Source organism: Cervus elaphus, chromosome 5 (assembly GCF_910594005.1).
Source record: "Cervus elaphus chromosome 5, mCerEla1.1, whole genome shotgun sequence".
NCBI lineage: Eukaryota > Metazoa > Chordata > Mammalia > Artiodactyla > Cervidae > Cervus > Cervus elaphus.
Window position 1 is genome coordinate 111,144,408 of NC_057819.1, and position 17,508 is coordinate 111,161,915.

The following is a 17,508-nucleotide window of genomic DNA, read 5'->3' on the forward strand; positions in this document are numbered from 1 at the left end:
GGAGTTGTTACTCCCAGTCCCAAGGATAGACAGTTGGAGGGATGAGTTCTTCAAGCTGAGCTTCAGAAGCTATTTCCTGGTCTTCAGTTAAGGAGGAAGACTTTTGAGTCTCAGCTTCTTGGAGGGTTGGCTCTGGGGCTAAGCTGGTCCTCGGCTCAAGTTCTGAAGGGACTTGGAGTTCTCTGACACCCTCCAGAGTAAAGGTACTGGCTGGCTTGTTCACTGTGGGGCGGGGGCTTTTGCTGTCTGGAAGGAAGCTACCCAAAGGCCTCTGGACTAAAAGGCATTGTGGGTTCTCGGGGGCTGTGGGGCAGAGCATTTGTTTCTGAGTTGCTGTTAAAGCCAGAAGACCAGATTCCTCAGATGGGGCTCCAGTTCCCTCCCAAAGACATGAGTCAATGTCTGCCATGGTGCCCGTTACTTTATTTCCTTCGGGATCTGTGACTTCCCATTGACACAGCTCTGCCACCTGGCTCCCCATACTGCTTGCTCCATGGGGAATGACTTTGGGTTGGTCCATGGCTGGAGCATCTGGCTGGGGAGAGAGTCCTTCTGACCTTGTGCCTTCCCAAGGGCAGATCGTCTCCGTCTCTCTGCTGACTTTTACTTCTTCTGAAGAGTGTTCTTCAGTCCCTCCAGATTCTGCCTTTTGCAGGAACATTTCTCCTTGCCCTTGAGATTCTCTGTCCACCTCTGGTTCACATCCCCCATTCTCTGCTGTTTCTTGGCTCACCTCCCAAGGGCAGATTTCTGTTTTCTTATCAGGGGGAGCTTCTTGCGCTTCCCGTGGACACACTGCCGCTACCCTGGCTCCCACACTGCCTGCTCCCTCGGGACTTTCTTTGCTACTGTCAGAAGATTGTGGGGCTGGTTGTGGAGACAGACAATCTTGACTCTCCCGGGGACACACAGCCTCCTGCTTTCCATCTGCCCTTTCGGGCTTTTCCTGAAGGGCCACAGCTTTGTGCTCTGGTTTTTCTGGGGCTTTCCCCTTCTCCTCTTGAGTTTCCTCATCTCCATCCTGTCTTGACACTCCTTCCTCAGGGGTTCTTTCAGTCACTTCCCAGGGACAGGTCTCAGCTTTGGCGCCACTATCAGATGTGGGAGCGTCCATGGCAGGAGCATCCCACAGGCAGACCTCAGCGAGCCTGTCCCTGGCGCTGGGCAGTGTCTGAGAGCTGGCTTTAGGTTGGTCAGGGTACTGATTGTGTGGATGGGAGAAAGAGTCCATAGGGGCCATGCTCTCCTGTAGATGGATAGGTTGTAGTTCACTGCTCGTTTTTTCCCCATCTTCAGCAGTGACTTCTGCTTTTCCTGGGGCTACAGGTTCTGGGGAAGAGTCCATCTTTGGGTCTTGTGTCAGGCCCCCTTTCTCTGCTGCCTCATCGCTCATTTCCAGGGAGGGCCCCTCTACCCCTCTGCCGGACACGTCTGAGACAGGGGCCTGAGCAGAGGGTGCCCTCAAGTCCTTCTCCCAGGGACACACAGCTTCCTGCTCTTGACTCAGTTGTGTTTCCCATTTTGATCTGTCTTCTCCCAGGGAGGTGAGTCTCCCCCTTTCTAGCATTTTCTCCCTCTGCCCCACTGAATCAGTTCTCATCTCTTGTTCTAATTCCTTCCCAGGGGCTCCTTCATCCACCTCCCAGGGACAGACCTTGACTTTTTCACTAGTAGGTGCTCCGTCCGCTTCCCAGGGACATACCTCCACTGGTCTGCACCCCGCACGGTCCAGCTCCTGGAGCTCAGGTTTTGGGCTGTCAGTGCCCAGAGTATCTGAATGCCAAGAGGAGACCCCTGGATCCATGCTCTCCCAGGGGCAAGCCTGTTCGCACTCCTGGGCCTGCCTCTCTGGAGTAGCAACAGCTCTCTCGCCAGGTCCAGAATCTGCAGAAGGCTTCCTTGTTTTGCTTGAAAACTGCCCAATGGCCTCCATTCCCAAAGCCCTTCTCTCCCCAGCTCCAGCACTCACCTCCCAGGGACAGACCTCTGCCTTCTCGGCAGACAGGGTTTCCTCCGCGTCCCAAGGACAAATCTCAGCAGTTTTGCTTTCCGCACTGCCGGACATCTGGAAACTGGCTTTGGGTCCACCTGTGTCTTGACCAGGTTGTGGGGTGAAGCTGCCAGGGTCCACACTCTCCCAGGGACAGACTGCTTCCTGTGTTGGCATCTGTCCCTCAGGCTTTGCCCAACTTGGGCTAGCTTTGATGCCTGATGTTTCAAGCATCTTCTCCTTGTCCTTTTGAGATTCTCTTCCTTTTGGTGCCTGTCCTGATGTCCAGTCCTCTGTCGTTCTCTCATTCACCTCCCAGGGACAGACTTCTGCCTTGGCAGGTGTTGCTCCCTTTCCCTCTGACCTGAGATCTGGTGGGCAGACCTGTGCTGCTCTACTTTCTTCATTGCTGAGGAGTTGGCCATCAGCTTTGGATGAGGAATTGTCTAGATGTGGGCCAGAGTGCCCAGCAGCTGTGCTTTCCCATGGACACACTGACTCCTGCTGTTGGCTAAGTTTCTGCACTACTTTCCCAGTCCATCCCCCCATCCCTCCAAAGCTCCCTGTTCTGGAGGTTTCCCACTTTTCCTGGGGAGATTCTCCACCTGGCCCCTGACTCAGCATTTCCTTCCCCACTACCTCATCACCCAGCTCCCAGGGACAGATCTCTGCCTTGCCGATGGCAGGAGTATCTCCCGCCTCCCATGGACAGACTTCAGTGATGCTACTGCCCAAACTCCCCGAGCAACCAGGGGTTCCTGGGGCCTGAGTAGAGACCGCTGAGGGGCCCCGGAAATCTGTCCTTTCCCACTGACAAAGAGACTCCAAGCCTTCACCCACTTTCTGTTCTTTCCAGAAGGTTGTTTTCTTGGGAGTTTTCTGCTTTTCCTGGGGGAGTTTCTTTATTCCCTCCTGGGATGGTTTCCCTGTCTCTCCTCCTTCCCTTGCCTCCCAGGGACACAGCTCTGCCGTGGTGATATCAGATGTACAAGGTCCTGGGCCAGTGGCTTCCCACCGATGCGTCTCCACCTCTCTAGGCTCCATACTGCCCACTGCCTCAGACCTGCCTCCGGTTCTGTCCGAGTCCTGAGGGGCTGACCCAGGAGACAGACCCCCAGGATCCGCACTCTCCCAAGGACAAACTGCCTCCTGACCCCTGACCAACCTCTCTGGCTTTTTCCGAGCCACAACAACCACATCTTTGGGCTCTGATTTTTCCGAGGCTTTCCCCTTCTCACCTTGGGAGGCATCCAGATATTGCCTTAGGGCCTCCTTCTCAGGGACTCCACCCACCTCCCAGGGGCAGATTTCAGCTTTGTTGCTGCCATCAGGCTGACACAGTTCTGACTCGGTGATTTCCCAGGGGCATACTTCTGTCACCCTGTGGTCAGCACTGCCCAGGGGCTGGAGGCCAGCTTTGGGTAGTTCCCGCCACCCCACTGGAGCTTCTTTTGCTTGCTTAGCATTTTTGTCCCCAGCTGTGCCCTGCCTGAGTTGCCTCAGTGTGGCAGGGCCTGTTTTACCTGCTCTCTCAACCTTCCCCTCCCCTAGACACTGGGAAGTCCTCCTACCTCTGTCTTCTTGTTCCCTGCTGCCTTCCCGGTGACAGACTTGGAGCATCCTGCTGGTGTGAGCATTCTGTTGGTTCTGAAGGGACTCTTCGTCGTCACAGGGGGCAAGTGCCGCCTGCTTACTCACCCCCTTGGGCCGGCCTGGCCTGGGAGATCTGGGGCATGCCCCCACACCCTCTCCAGACGCTCGGCCCTTCTCCTCCTTCTTAGGACTCCCTTCCCCGCTCTCCTTCTCTCTGTATGTGCTCCGAGAACGGGTCAGAGCTTTGATAGCCAGGCCCAGGCTGCGCATGGAACCCTGCTGGACAGGGGTCTTGAGGCTGTGGGATTTAGAGAAGACCTTGGGCCTGTCCTCATCCTCCTCAGTTTCCCCTTGGAGACGCCCGCCCTCTGTGTCCACCCCATTCTCCCCAGGCCCCCTCTTGTCTACCGCCACAGAGAGGGCCCTCCAGAGACGGGCCCGAGCTGGGACATGAGACAGGTTGCCTTGCTCTGGCCCCGAGGGGCCTTCCTGAGACACATTTTCTTTCTTCACCGGCAGTTCTGCATTCTCCCAGGGGCAGATGTAGGTAAGTAGCTTGGGACTTTGTGGGGGTATTGGGATGGGTGCCAGGGCAGGGGCAGGAGCCGGCATCAGAGCTGGGGCCAAAGTGGAGGTGGGAGACAGCATCCCCGGCTCCCCCAGGCCCACCCCGGACGTGGCCATGATGGGTGTGGAGATCTGGTGCCGGATGGGCAGGTGCGGCAGCCTTCTGGCGGCCTCCTCCTGCAGCCTCCCGGAGACGTGGGCGCTGTCCACGCTGCGGCTCTTGGCCGGGGAAGGTGGGGCAGACACGGGGGCCGCTCGAACTGGCTCCAGCCTCCGGGCCGAGGGCCTCCGCGCCGGGCTGGCCAGGGCGGCCTCTGCCTTCCTTCTCTCCTCCCGCTCCTTTGCCTGCCGGTAGGTCTCCTCCAGGTAGGCCTGGCTGGCCACGAGCAGAGCCTTTTCCCTGGCGCCGGCCACGACGCTCAGCGACTTGTGCAGCGAGGCGGCCCGGGCGCGGGGCAACCGCTCGCCCACCGTCAGGTTGTGGGCGCTGGCCGACCTGAAGCCCAGCGCGGGGGACCCGGCCGCCGACTCGCGGGACTCGCGGCTGTCGGATCGCGGCCCCTTGCGGGCCAGCTTCCTCCTCAGCAGCGAGTCGACCAGAGGCGGGCTGTGGTCCCGGTGGGGGTCACAGTCTTGCTCGCAGGTGCTGCGGGACTTTCGCAGGCCAGGAGGCGCGGCGGGCTCCCGGAGGCTGGCGCTGAGCAGCCGGCGGCGGGAGGAGCCGGGCAGGCTGCCGCGGCCTGCGGAGCCCGAGTCCCGGGAGTGCTGGCGGGCCAGCGCCTCGGGGAACTCAGCCAGGTACCTCATGAAGGAGCGGCCCAGGCCCTGGCGCCAGCTGGCCCGCTTCTTGGGCAGGTGGGGGTTGTTCGCGGCCATTTCCTTGGTCTTGTGAACCTCGAGCTGGGCATAGAGCTTCTTCAGCTCGTCCTGGGGGCCGGAGAGCAGAGCCGGCTTGAGGACCATCCTCTCCATCCTCTGGCGGGGCTGCTCTGCCCCTCAGCTGGTGCTGAGACCCTTTTCTCTGCGGGAACGCTTTCCCACCAAGCCATGTCCTTTCCTGGCTTTTAAAACACTTAGAAAATTCACCTCTCTGTTTCTGCAGGGCCAACACCAACCTAGTTCTGAGCTCGACCCACTGAGGACGCAGGGCTTTGCCTTCTACCCGGCACTGTGGTCCGGTGGGCGGTCCCAGCTCCGCGCACAGGAAACCTGGGTGTGAGGCTGCTGACCTATGGTATGCCTCAAGGCTATTTTCTTGCCCTCTCTGAGTCTCTACTTCAATAAAGGAAGGAAGTCTGACTGCCTAGTGTTCACTGCCTTAAGAGAAGTGGTGCAACCAGTGGGTGTGAAAACGGCCATATTCAGGTGTAAGTGACAGGATGGGGCTTTGTTGTTTCTACTTTGGGGCTCTCCCCACAGTGAACATAGGGAGAGCACACCCACTGCTGATCCCCAAGCTGGAGGGTCAAGGATGGCGTGGCAGTGGTCACCTGTCTCCACTTAGGCCTAGGGTGAAGAGGACACCGGGGCAGTTGAGACAAGGAAGGAATTGGGGGATGTAAACAAGTCAGATGTGGAGGGGGCTTCAGGGAAGGTGGAGGGATGGACCCAATGGCTTCCTGGGACTGTTCCCACTGTAGATTCTATAAAACAATGGGCTTTACTGCCAGTCTCTTTATTTCCTACTCTCTGGGCCTCTCATCAGGGTTCCTATCACCATTATGATGTTCTTTTTTTTTTTTTTTTTCATTATGATGTTCTTAAGCAGAAAAATAAGGTGAGGATGCTCTCCTGATGTAAGACTCAGGAAGCACTTCCTTTCTCTAACACTGCTGAGTCCAGGGAAAGAGGATCCTGGTATGGAAATCCTTGGTAGCCACTCACTGGCTGAATTACCCAACCCTAATGGCCCTAGGAGCACTAACTGCTGGGTGTGCTGGGGGCTGAGGGGCTTCTTAGTCTGCCACTCATGGTGGCCCTGTTGAGTGGAGGACACAGGCGATTTGAGCTCCATGCATGGTTCTGCCTCTACCTTGCCAAGTGGGCCTCAGGAATGTGAGTTTTGGTATTTAGGGGGATCTTTTCACGTGTGTGGTCTCCTTTGTGTAGAAGCAGGAGAAGCAGCTTGGGGCAATGGTGGAGAAGAAAGGGAGGCAAGTCTTAGAGGAAAAGCTAGGGAGAGGACAGGGGGCCTGCAGTGGCACACAGCCCAAGTGGCAGGGCATCACTGCTTGCTGACCAGTCCCTAAGTAGCATCAGGAGGAGGTCAGGAGGGCAGCACCTACCCGAATGTCTCCAGGGTCCAGGCTGCGCTCGCTCCAGGCTGAGGCAATGCTGCTGTTGAGGTAGGAGCCTGAGCGCTGCAGGTCCAGCTCATCCTCGTACACCTCATCCAAGATCTCCTCTCGGGGAGGAGCCCCCGGCTTCCGGAACTGGCCAGGGCAGGCATGATCAGGAAAAAGACTCATGTTGGCTCCCTATCCTGTGGCATACATATTTACTCCACAAATCCTCAACCCCTTCTCTGATTTGGGATTCTGGAGGTCCAAAGAGTATTGTTCCATCTCATCCTTCCTGATTTTCTCTAACTTGGAGACCAGGGGTCTCTAATGCCCTGCACCCACAATTCCTAGCCATGTCCTTCAGCCCCCCTCACCTATCTCTTGTAACTGCTTCTGAGTTGATTTTCAGAGTCTGCCAACCTTCCAATTGTGTTACAAGGACCCCCTTCAGCTCTAGCTCTTATTTCCCTTGCCCAGGGATTGGAGACAGAGCGTCCTTCCCCAACTCCCTTATGCATGCTAAGTCGCTTCAGTCTTGTCCAATTCTTTGCAACCCCAAGGACTGTAGCCTGCTCGGCTCCTCTGTCCATGGGATCCTCCAGGCAAAAATACTGGAGGGGGTTGCCATTCCCTTCTCCAGGGGATCTTCCCCACCCAGAGATCAAACCTGGGTTCCCGCATTGCAGGGGGATTCTTTACCATCTGAGCCACCAGGGAAGCCCTTAGCCAACTCCCTAAGTGGGCTCCAAATCCCTCTGGGCCCAGGTGTCATCCTCACCCTGACCTGAAGAGGGCACTGTGGGCACAGCAGGCCCACAGGGCCCCTGGCAAAAGGGCCGGGGTCACCTCACTTGGAGGCCAGAGAAGCCCTCACCTTAGGGATGAAGATCAGAGCCAGTGTGGTGGTGACTGTGCTGTGGGTGTGAAAGAAGAAGAGGAGGAGCGTCCAGTCCGGGTGCAGGGAGGGAACCAGCACAAACCTGGGGGTGAGGAGGTGGTGGCGGTGGGGTGATGGTTAGCTGCAGGGGGGAGCGGCCTCTTCCCTCTCACCCGTCCCAGTGGCTCTCCTCCCAACCCCAGCCCTGCCCTCCTGCACGTGCTCAGTGGAGTGAGGAGGGCACTCTTCCTTCTTCCTGCCCTCCCACCTCAGGGCTCACGTTAATCCCCACTTCCGAGAAGCCTTCCCAGACTACCCCAGCTTGCCTTCTCTGGCTGCTTATAGCTCTGTTATGACCCACCCTGTGGATTGGTTCTACCTTCACCATGGGGCCAGATCCTTGTGGACACTCAGCAGGTCTGCTGCTGGGACGGCTGAGGTATGAGGGGAAGAAGGCAGGGAGAATGGAGCCCGTGTGGGGAGGAGAGCAGTGGGGGGTGGAATGGGAGAGCACTTAGGGTGTTGGGTGAGACATAGGGAGCAGGAAGAATGTCTGTTGGGTAGGGGGAGAACGCTACGTGAGGAACTTTCCTCACCTTGCAGCTATTGCCAGTAAGGTTGTGGGATGGGGGTACCCTCACCTGGGAGAGGTGAGGAATGGTGTTAGGGTGGAAGGCGTGGTGGGTAGGAGGGCCTGTCCTCACCTGGCTGTGTGGAAGGCAGCAGAAAGCAGCAGCTCGTTGTGCAGGGCGATGCCCATGTACCGTGGCTCATGGAAGGCTGAGGGGACAGCCCGGGTGGCGTAGCAGAGGAAGCTGCCCCAGCACAGGAGCAGCATCTCAGCTGTAGGGAAACAAGGAGGGACAGAGCCAGGTACCACCTCAGCAGCCACGCCACCCCTTTCTCTGTAGGGGGTTCTGAGGGGAGCCTGGTCCAGGTACCGACGGAAGAACCCTTGGAGGTACAGGGCGGGGGACCAGAGTGAGGCTGGACTCTGTGGGAGTAACTCACCCACCACCATGATGTAGTCCCAGCGGTCGTGGTGGCAGAGGTAGAAGTGGCGTCCTGCGTGCGTGTGGCCTCGTGTTACCAGTGACGTGTGCTGAATGCCTGGCTCCAGGACCCCTGCCGTCCATACAGCCAGGAAGCCCAGCACCAGCAGCAGGAGCAGCCCCAGACGCCGCAGCAGCCGCCCGCTGCTTAGGTGGGGGCCCCGCTGGGCCGTTCGAGACAGAAAGAGCTGGAGCACTCTACAAGAGTCAGGGTGTGGCTGGTAGACGCGGGGAGCGGGGGGTGCCTCTGGCCATTGCTTCCCTCCCCTCCACACATCCCTGTTCTCCTATCCCTTCCATGGGTCAGCGCCTCCTCTTACACTGCGCCCCTCCAAAAAAAAGTTACATGGTGGGGAGGGCTACAGTGATGGGAACAAGCCTTGGGGGCCCAGAAGAGTAGAGTGGGTGGGGGGTCTGGCGGTAAAGAGCTCCATCCCATAAATGAGTTGGGGTGGCCTGGAGGGAGCAGCGTGAGACCAAGGCCCAACCCGGACCCTACCTATAAAGCTTGAGTATAATGGTGCCGTAGACAGTGGCAAAGCCCAGCAGCCGGACCCAGCGGAGGGCGATGCAGCGAAAGACACCGGGCTTGAAGTACAGGATGAAGACCTGGTGGGGAGGGGGTAAAAACAATCGCTGTCCATTGCACTTGCCCTCTGTGTCAGGCCTACGCTAAGCACCTTGCTGGTCCTTCTAACAGCCTCCTCAGAGACATCATCACCTCCATTCTGCAGAGGAACAGCCTTGTTATCAGGTTAGATAACTTGTCCTAAGTTACACAACAAGTCATAGAGCTCTTTTAAGCCTCACTAGGCCAGCCTGTCACCTTTAGGTACGAGCAGGGGGATTTTGAGGCCTCTGAATCCCCCCACAGGATACAGAGGACAGATTCTGGGGTGTGGAGGGTGCCAGGTTGGAACTTGGGGGGGATGCCAGGAGGTGGGGTCAGGCTCTAGCCACAGACTCACAGGGAAGTAGAGCAGCAGGGATCCGAAAAGGATGGCTTCCAGCAGTACCACTCCAGATGCCCGGATCCTCTGTGAACCCAGGGAAGAAAGACGCATGTAAGCAGGACAGTGAGAGGATAGAGCCTGCAGGATGGTGCAGGAGGGTCTCAGGTCTGTTTGAGGGGTCACTCCGTGGCCCTGAGCTAAAGCCTCCCCCTATAACTTCAGCTCTGCCTTCTTCATCCACAGGCTCTTCGCTCCACTGGCACTAAGCCTGGTTGAGGCCAAAGGTTTCACATAGCCCCCGCAGCCCCACGCCCCTCCCAATCTCACCCTGGGCCTTGCTGCAGACCTGGGCTAGAATCGGAGGCTGCTGGAGCTGGAAGGGATCTCAGGCTTTCCCCCAAGCTTTGGGTCAGACAGCTTCCTTGCCTAGAAACTCCCTTCTCTGTGAATGGACCTTCAAGCTTGGCTCAAGTGGCATGTTCTCCAGAAAGTCATCCCACGCCATCTCAGGCGGGATGACCGGGTCCCCTCTCTGACCTGCCACAGCAACTGACACCTGCATTCTGGCCCCTGTCTTACTGTGCCGTCATTCTATTTACACATCTGTGTCTTCTACTCAACTGGGAGCTCCACAAGGGACCAGATCACTTCCACTAGTGCCTACATGGTGTTTTGAATCACGTCCAATGACTTCATTGCCCAGGTGAGGAAACAGGTCTCCGGTGGTGAGGTCACTTGCCTGATGTCACAGAGTGAGTTAGATTAAGGATCAAACTTGTATTTTCCAAGTTCTAGCCTTAGGTAGTCTTTGGTCTCCCCCTAATGCTAGAGATTCACGATGGGTAGGATGTGTGCAGAGAAGAGAGACGTGGGGCCTTGCTTGCCTTGCTCTGGCGGCAGCGATAGGAGACCAGCATGCTCAGGAAGACGACCAGCATGCAGCATGTCTGACAGGCCAGCACCGCTGCCCTCAGTGTGGGGGCTTCCTGCACCAGGCACGGCGTGGCATCCAGGCAGCTGGCACAGCCCTCGGCACATGGCTGGCAGCGCAGCAGCCTCCCAGGGCTGCCTTGAGGGGACCCAAATTGCCCAGGAGGCTGGGCAGCACCCTTGTCTGAACCTGTAATGAACAAGATGCATAGAAGGAGAGGGGCGTGGCCGGGGCATCCTGAGACCCCAGCCTTCCCTCCTCATGGTTGGCACAGTTCTTATCCTGCCCTCTTAGGGTCTGTGTCCCCTGGGGGAAGGAATGAGGAAGTGAGTACTTGCAGGGGAAGGCAGGAGAAGAGTTGATACCAGGCTAGGACTCACCATAAGGTCAGCTTGCATCAAATTGCCATGTTTTAGGCTCATTCTCAGAAGGCATAGACACCCCCAAATTGGACCCTGCCTGCGTCTCCTGCTTTTCTCGACATTCTGCCCTGGCCCCACAAGTTTTTCTCCCAGTATCTCACCGCAACCTGCCTTTCTTCCCCAGATCCCACCTCCAATCAGCCCAGCCTGTAAAACATCTGCCTGGCCCTCACCATAGTTACATACCCAAGGAGTTGCTTGCCCCGTAGAAGCCAGGTCGGCAGCGGCAGAGGTATTGGCCAAGGACAAAGCCCCGACTCTCCAGGGGGACACACTGTGGGGACGACAAACACCATAGGTATTTATACGGGGCTTTCCTGCCGGGGAAGCGTTGGGAGATCATCTACCCTCCTATCCACAGCCCCTGGGTCTACACTGGGAAGCCCCAGTCCTGGGGAAGCCTTCCCTCCCTGAAGACCCTACCCTGACCCCACCATTGTCTCTCTTATCAAAGAGGCCTCCAAACACAGAGTTTGGAGATGGATCAGCCTTTTATCCAGACTAGCTGTGACAGGAGCCTCATAGGTCCCATTTCCCAATCCCCAGCTGTTGCTAGAGCAAGGTGTTGGGGTGGTGGAAGCAGAGAGAACTCTGAGATCAACCACACCTGTGTGCCTACATCCTGCTTCAAAGGGTCAACATCAGCCTCCCTCTTGGGCACACAGGTGGGTTGAAAAGGCTTGCATGAGGGAGCAGCTTCCTCTATTAGGACCATCTGCCTTTGGTGTAGGACTGCTCTCCCCAGCCCTAATGCCAGGCTAATGCCAGGCTGGTGGGATGCCAAGGCCAGCTCTTTATTCCAACTCCACCCTCTGATGTTTGACCAGCAGGAGACAGAGCAGACCACAGAGCCAGGCAGGGAAGATAAGCACATGGAGGAGGTCAGATCTACTGTAGGGAGTGGCCAGGAACAGATAGCAGTGGGGCGAAGGAAGGAAGATTCCATATCCAGCCCCTGACTTCACCTAAAAGGTGCTTCTGAAATCGTGGCCCAACTTTCCCCTCTGCTCAGATTGCTAGAAAACACTCTGTTTCTGCCACAGTCTGCACCATCAGACAAATGCATACCCAGAGACATGAATGTGGCTGGGTTTAAAAGTGCACTGGACAATGGGAGCCTTTATGCATCCCTGGATGTATAGCTTCAGACACATGTGCCCTGAAGAGCAGCAGATGCCCAAACCCGCTCCACTTCCCAGCAGGCTGCAGGGCTCGCCTTGGCTTTGGTTCAGCTCAGGAACAAGCATGCAGTCAGTGTTACTGTGGAGCGGATTAGTTCATTGGCCTCCCAGTTTCCCAGTAGTGGGTTTGCAGGATTACCAACCATTGCTTTCCATTATCCAGATTCTCCTGTATCCACGGCTTTGATTTTGCCAGCACCTGGCCCGGGTCCCATCATCTTCACCAGTCCCAGAGCTCTTCAAGCTCCTTCTCTGGTTAGTCTCTTCCTACATCTCAACTTCCTCCTACCTTCCTCCTACATCCCAATTCCACTTATTTCAACAAACACCTAACAGAGCATCCTTTGTGGCTTAGAAGGAGCCCAGAGCTCTGTTGACATGGAGAATATGGTTCAGGAGAAGGAAAGGGGATGATTAATAGAGGCTCAGGAAGTGGTCCTGGGAAGGGATCCTGAAGCACCAGAAGGGACAGGGAGGCACATAGAGATTGCAAAGGAATGAAAGTGGCTGTCTCAGATGGGGGATGGGGCTAGGCTGTAAGTGTCCTCACTTTTAAATAGCTTGGTATCTCGTCTCTGTCTCATCAATAGGGACTTCCCTGAAGCCCTGAGAGGCTGATGTGCCTGACAGCCTGACAGCTGACAAACAGCTGCTCCTGATGGCTTGATGGGGAAGGGGAAGGGAGGCAGGATACCAGTACCCGACCCTCTGTATCCTTACCTGGGTGCTGTTGAGATCACACAGGTGTGTGTTAGAGTACCAGTCCGGGCCACTGGCACACTGATTGATGTCCACGCTCTGAAGGTCTACGTCCATCTGCACCTGCCCCCTAGGGCAGTGAATTGGCAGTTAGGGGTATAGTGAAGGGTGCCAAGGTGGACATGTATCCTTGGACCTCAGATCATGGTGCAATGCAAGCTTTACGAACTTTAGCACAGTGGCTGTACCGTGCCAGGAGAGAGGGCACACATGCATGCCACTTCTTCAGTGCTATTAATCCTCACTGTCTCTGCTTCAACGATCCTCCTCCCACTAGGTTTTTTATCCTGCCCCACCCCCCATCCCTTAGCTTTTCAATATCCTAGTATTTCCTGATTTCTATCAATGGGTAAAGGGAGTGGGCAAGACATATGGGAGCTGCAGCTCTGATGATCTGTCTGAAAGGGATTTTTCACACTTCCCCACTGCGTGTATACACACTCACACTCAAACAGGCACACAAAGCTCAGCTATTAACAATGCCCCACTCTGCCCAAACCAGGTCTGAATTGATCACAGTGAAGGAGATATGGAACAGAGGGGCCCAGATTCAAGAGCTGCCTGGCCCGAGGGCTCTCAACCCTGGCTCTGAGCCCAATGGGGAGAGAGCTGGCAAAGAGCCAGGCTGCCTGTGGCCAGGAGAAGAACTCTGCTGGGGACAATGAATGGGGACACAGAGCTGGGAAAACAACGTTGATTGTTGAATGCCTAGCGGTACAGTATCCACCTGCTCCCTCCTTCCCATCATGGCTCCCAGTCGGCTCTTTACTCCGGTTGAGGGAGGAGGTCAGTTATTTGAGGAGCATCACAGGCTCCTGGGCCAGGACTTGATATAAGAATACAGCCATGGGAGTGATGCTGGGGACCCGGCCAACTTCTGGGCAGAAAGGGCAATGGTTCCAAGCCTTCCCCCAGGTGTTTTCCTTCACTTGCAGAAGCCTCCTTTCCTAGTTCTAGATCGCTACAGAGTAGCGGGTTTCACTCCTGGAACACCCATCTGACTCCTCCGAGAAGCCGAGAAGCCGGTACACAGATTGTCACTGCTATCCCTGCCAAATCCTCTCCTGCATTGTACCCATTACTCAGATCTGGGAACCAGGACCTATACCCAGCTGTGCCCCCCATCAGTACACACACACACACATGTGTATGCCTATATGTAAATGGATCTACAGTACACACACCTGTGTATGTTAACACGTAGTTAGATTCCTAGAGTCAACTGCAAATATACACAGCTGAATGCAAATACACACATCTGTGTACCCCGATGCACATGTGCATACCAAATAGCCTATGCATAACTAGGACCCCCCTCCCCCGCCACCTCCACAGATCCACAATAGCATCAAATCCTGCACAAACCCACTTACCTGACCTCTGGGCTGAGGTCTGGCTTGAGTCCATAGAAGGTGGCTGAGAGTGTTATAAGCCAGCCGGGACGCAGTCGACCCTCCTGGCATTCTAGGAAGGGAGGAGACAGTCTCACGTGCTGCACGTCCCCGACATATCCATCACCCTGTGGCCACTTGGGGCTGCCAAGGCTCCCTAGGTCATTGGTCAGCACTCGCTTCTGCAGGTCAGTGGGGTGCAGGGCTCCAGTTGAGCTCTCCTCCTGCACCCTGTTCCCGGACAAGTCCTGAAGGATGGTCTCCTCCCCAATCCGGGTGGCCTGCAGGGCCAGCTGCAGGTGGCTGGCCCCCGGTGGAGGGTTAAAAGTCAGCAAAGCCCGGTATGCCCTTGGGTCCCCCTCGGCCACACTGCGGACCAGTGCCTGGTACCATTCCACGTCCTCCTCCACACTGGACTCCCGGATGTCGTTGGCTTGTAGCAGCATGTTGAGGAAGTTGGCGGCCTGGGTTACAGTGCCTGCTGCCCTCCATAGGATTGGGGGGAGTCCTGGTCTGGCTCCTGCCCCGGGGGCTTCATAGCGCTCACTGCAGTTTGCCCCAGACAGCTGTTGAGCATCTCCAGAGTAAAGAAAAGCCAGGGCTGCCTCAGCCCCCTCTGGGGGCACCCAAATGGGTACAGACCCTGGCTTGACTTTGGAGGACAGTGCGGGCAGAGAGTGGAGGGTCCTTGGTACCCCCAGAGCCCAGCCAAAGAGGAAACAGCAGCCTAGCAGCCCTGCCGCCGGAGAGGGCATGGCCACTGTCCTGGTGTCCATCCTCAGGGCAGCCTGCAGGGCCCTGGAGGCCAGACTGCCTGCGGGATTTGGTGGCTGCAGTGCTTCCACACCTCGTATCTTCGTTTCCTCTCTTCCTCTCTCTCTCTCATGCTTACGCTGTCTTGCTTGGTTTTTGTTTTTTTCTTCTAACATCATCATCTGGCTTCTGGACGTCAGCATGAGGGCTCTGCTCCCTCCTCTCTCAGTGTGGCCCCTCACTGCAAACCCTCTTAATCCTGGCACACCACTCTTCCCTCCCACTCTTATCCAATATCCAGGCTCCCTCCCCCTATTTCCCACCCTACATCTGCTCCAGAGAGAGACAGAAGGGAGGGGGGATGAAGGGACCAGCAGTCTCTCTCTTCATCTCTCCCTCTCTCCCTCTGCCCTTTGCTCCATTAGGAGAGATGGGCAAATCCAGGATGGGGCGCCATAGCAACCGCAGATGAGCCTGTGCCCCTCTCTCCACTCCTCTGTTCCACTTAGCCTCCTGGCAGCAATTTCGACGGCCATGATAAAGGGCCAAGCTGCAGCTCCCCGCAATCTGCTCTAGCTGCCTGTGGCTCCCCCCCCTCCAACCGACACCACGCTGCTAAACTGAAATCTGAGACTAGGGATAGCGAAGGGTGGGCAAGAGAGCTCAATAGAGCCATAATCGGTGTGTGTACAGACTGTGGCAGTGTACAAAGTCTTTTTCATGTGTGTTATCTCAATGAATCTTCCTCACACCCACCTGTGCTGAATGTTCTTATCCCAATTTCACAAACAGTAAGGCTCAGAGACTCACTTAGCTGCTGCATTTGAGTTGAGACTCAAACCCAGAGCTCTGACTCCCCTACAATGTCCTAGCTGGGACACTGGTTTTTCCCTTGTCTTCAGACCTGCGGTGAAACATCAACTTTTCCTGAGTACTGAGCCTGCTGCCCTTCGGACGAGAACTATACCACTGGCTTTCATGGTTCTCAGGAGCTCAGACTCAGCCTTGAATTACACCATCAGTGTGTTAGTCAGCTTGGGCTGCCACAGCAAAATACCATAGACTGGGTGGCTTAAACAATTCTGGAGGCTACAGAGTCCAAGATCAAGGTGCTGACCAATTTGACTCCCTCCTGAGAGCTTTCTTCCTGGTTTGCAGATGTTGTTGTTGTTTGTAGAGACCACTTGTAAAGGAAGGGAAGTTTTTAGCAACCACCACCCAACCCTTCCTACCTATACTCAGGGATCTGGGGCATCAAAGGCTTAAGAAGGGAGGTGGGCAGAGTGAGAAGGAAAGAAACGAACAGCACATGCACAGGAGCCAAATCCCTGGGTGACTTGTGATGGGAAGGTGGTGGGAGAGGGACAGAGAGGAAGGCTGAGGCTTTGTTTTGTGGCTGACTTCAAGAATCCACACTCTTCTGGATCCAACAACATCAACCCCCTACCATCACCCTGTTATTCATCCTTAGAGACCTCAAGAAAGCCTCTGTATAAAGGAGGAAAGCAAGGACCAGAGCTGAAGCGCCTTCCTTAGGATCACGCTGTTGCTTGTGATAGAGCAGGGGTCCACTACCCCACCCAGGGGGGCCTTCCTTTTCCTGCACCACAGTGGTTAAGATTCTGTATTTCCACTTCAGGGAAACAGGTTTGATCCCTGGTCCAGGAACTAAGATCCTGCATGCCAAGCAGTGTGGCCAAAATGAAACAAAACAACAAACAACAAACGCCTGGAGGTGGGGGAGTCCTACTGGGGGTGGAGTGGGGTAAGAGAGTAAACAGTTTTGTCTCTGCTTCTTTCACCCTCATTTTGTCATCCTCAGCCCTGTCTTCTTTCTCCCTTCATGAAGACCATGGCTAACCTCTCCTGCTTTTCCCAGTCTTCTTACCCACCACATCCTTCTCCCTGTTGGACACAGTAACTGGAAAGCCCAGAGTTAGCACTGTCTGAGGCAGCCTCCTTGGATCCAGAAGGGTGTGGATAGGTAGGAAGGGTTGCGTGGTGGTTGCTAAAAACTTCCCTTGCTTTACACATGGCCTCTACAAACAAACATCAATTCTGCTTTGGAACCTTCATTGGGAATGTAAAGGGTGGAGGAAGAGATGGAGGCTAGGGCACAACCCCCCACAAAATCCCTATAATGTTAGGACTAAAGGTGCCTACAGCAAGTGGTCACTGGGGTCAGACTGTATCACACATCCATACTTCCCTCCTTTGCCTCTCTGATTCCATGTGCTAAGAGAGAGAGGGATGGCAGGGGGCGGGCATGGTGAGCAAGTGCCCCATTCCATGTTCTTGGTATTACTGGTTACTGTTAGCCAAGAGCCAACAGGACACTTTTGGTGAAGACATAATAGTTTTTTCCTCCAAGAAGTTTTTCATAACAACTAATGTCTGTATAGCACTGTAGCATTTGTTTCCCAGGTGGTGCTAGTGGTAAAGAACTGACCTACATGGTGGGCTCTAGTCCACAGGGTTGCAAAGAGTCTGACACAATTGAGGTGACTTAGCACACACACACGTAGCAATTGCATGTAAGTTTTCATTTAATCCCTACGACAGCCCCATCAAAGGGGGATTGACCTATTTCTACAAATGAAACACAGGTTCAAATGTGTTTAATTATTTGCTCTTGGTAATATGTTGAGGAAGTGGCAGGACTAGGACTCAAACTAGATGGCAAGCTCCAGAGGGGCAGAGACCGTGCCTGTCTTACTCATCACTGTACTCGAAGCCGTTGCTGAATGAGTGCGTGAA

At 55.6% G+C, this 17,508-nt stretch overlaps 1 protein-coding gene across 1 annotated transcript; it reads right to left on the reverse strand.

Moving 5' to 3' along the window:
• Nucleotides 1-7: 7 nt before the first annotated feature.
• Nucleotides 8-14,813, reverse strand: GPR179 (G protein-coupled receptor 179). The gene is made up of 11 exons (XM_043904350.1): nucleotides 13,981-14,813; nucleotides 12,569-12,677; nucleotides 10,854-10,941; nucleotides 10,199-10,434; nucleotides 9,330-9,398; nucleotides 8,861-8,970; nucleotides 8,321-8,559; nucleotides 8,014-8,152; nucleotides 7,307-7,412; nucleotides 6,436-6,582; nucleotides 8-5,077 (listed from the first exon to the last, which is right to left on the reverse strand). The coding sequence occupies exons 1-11, from the start codon at nucleotides 14,772-14,774 to the stop codon at nucleotides 8-10; spliced, it is 7,107 nt and encodes a 2,368-aa protein (XP_043760285.1). The 5' UTR covers nucleotides 14,775-14,813.
• Nucleotides 14,814-17,508: the final 2,695 nt, after the last annotated feature.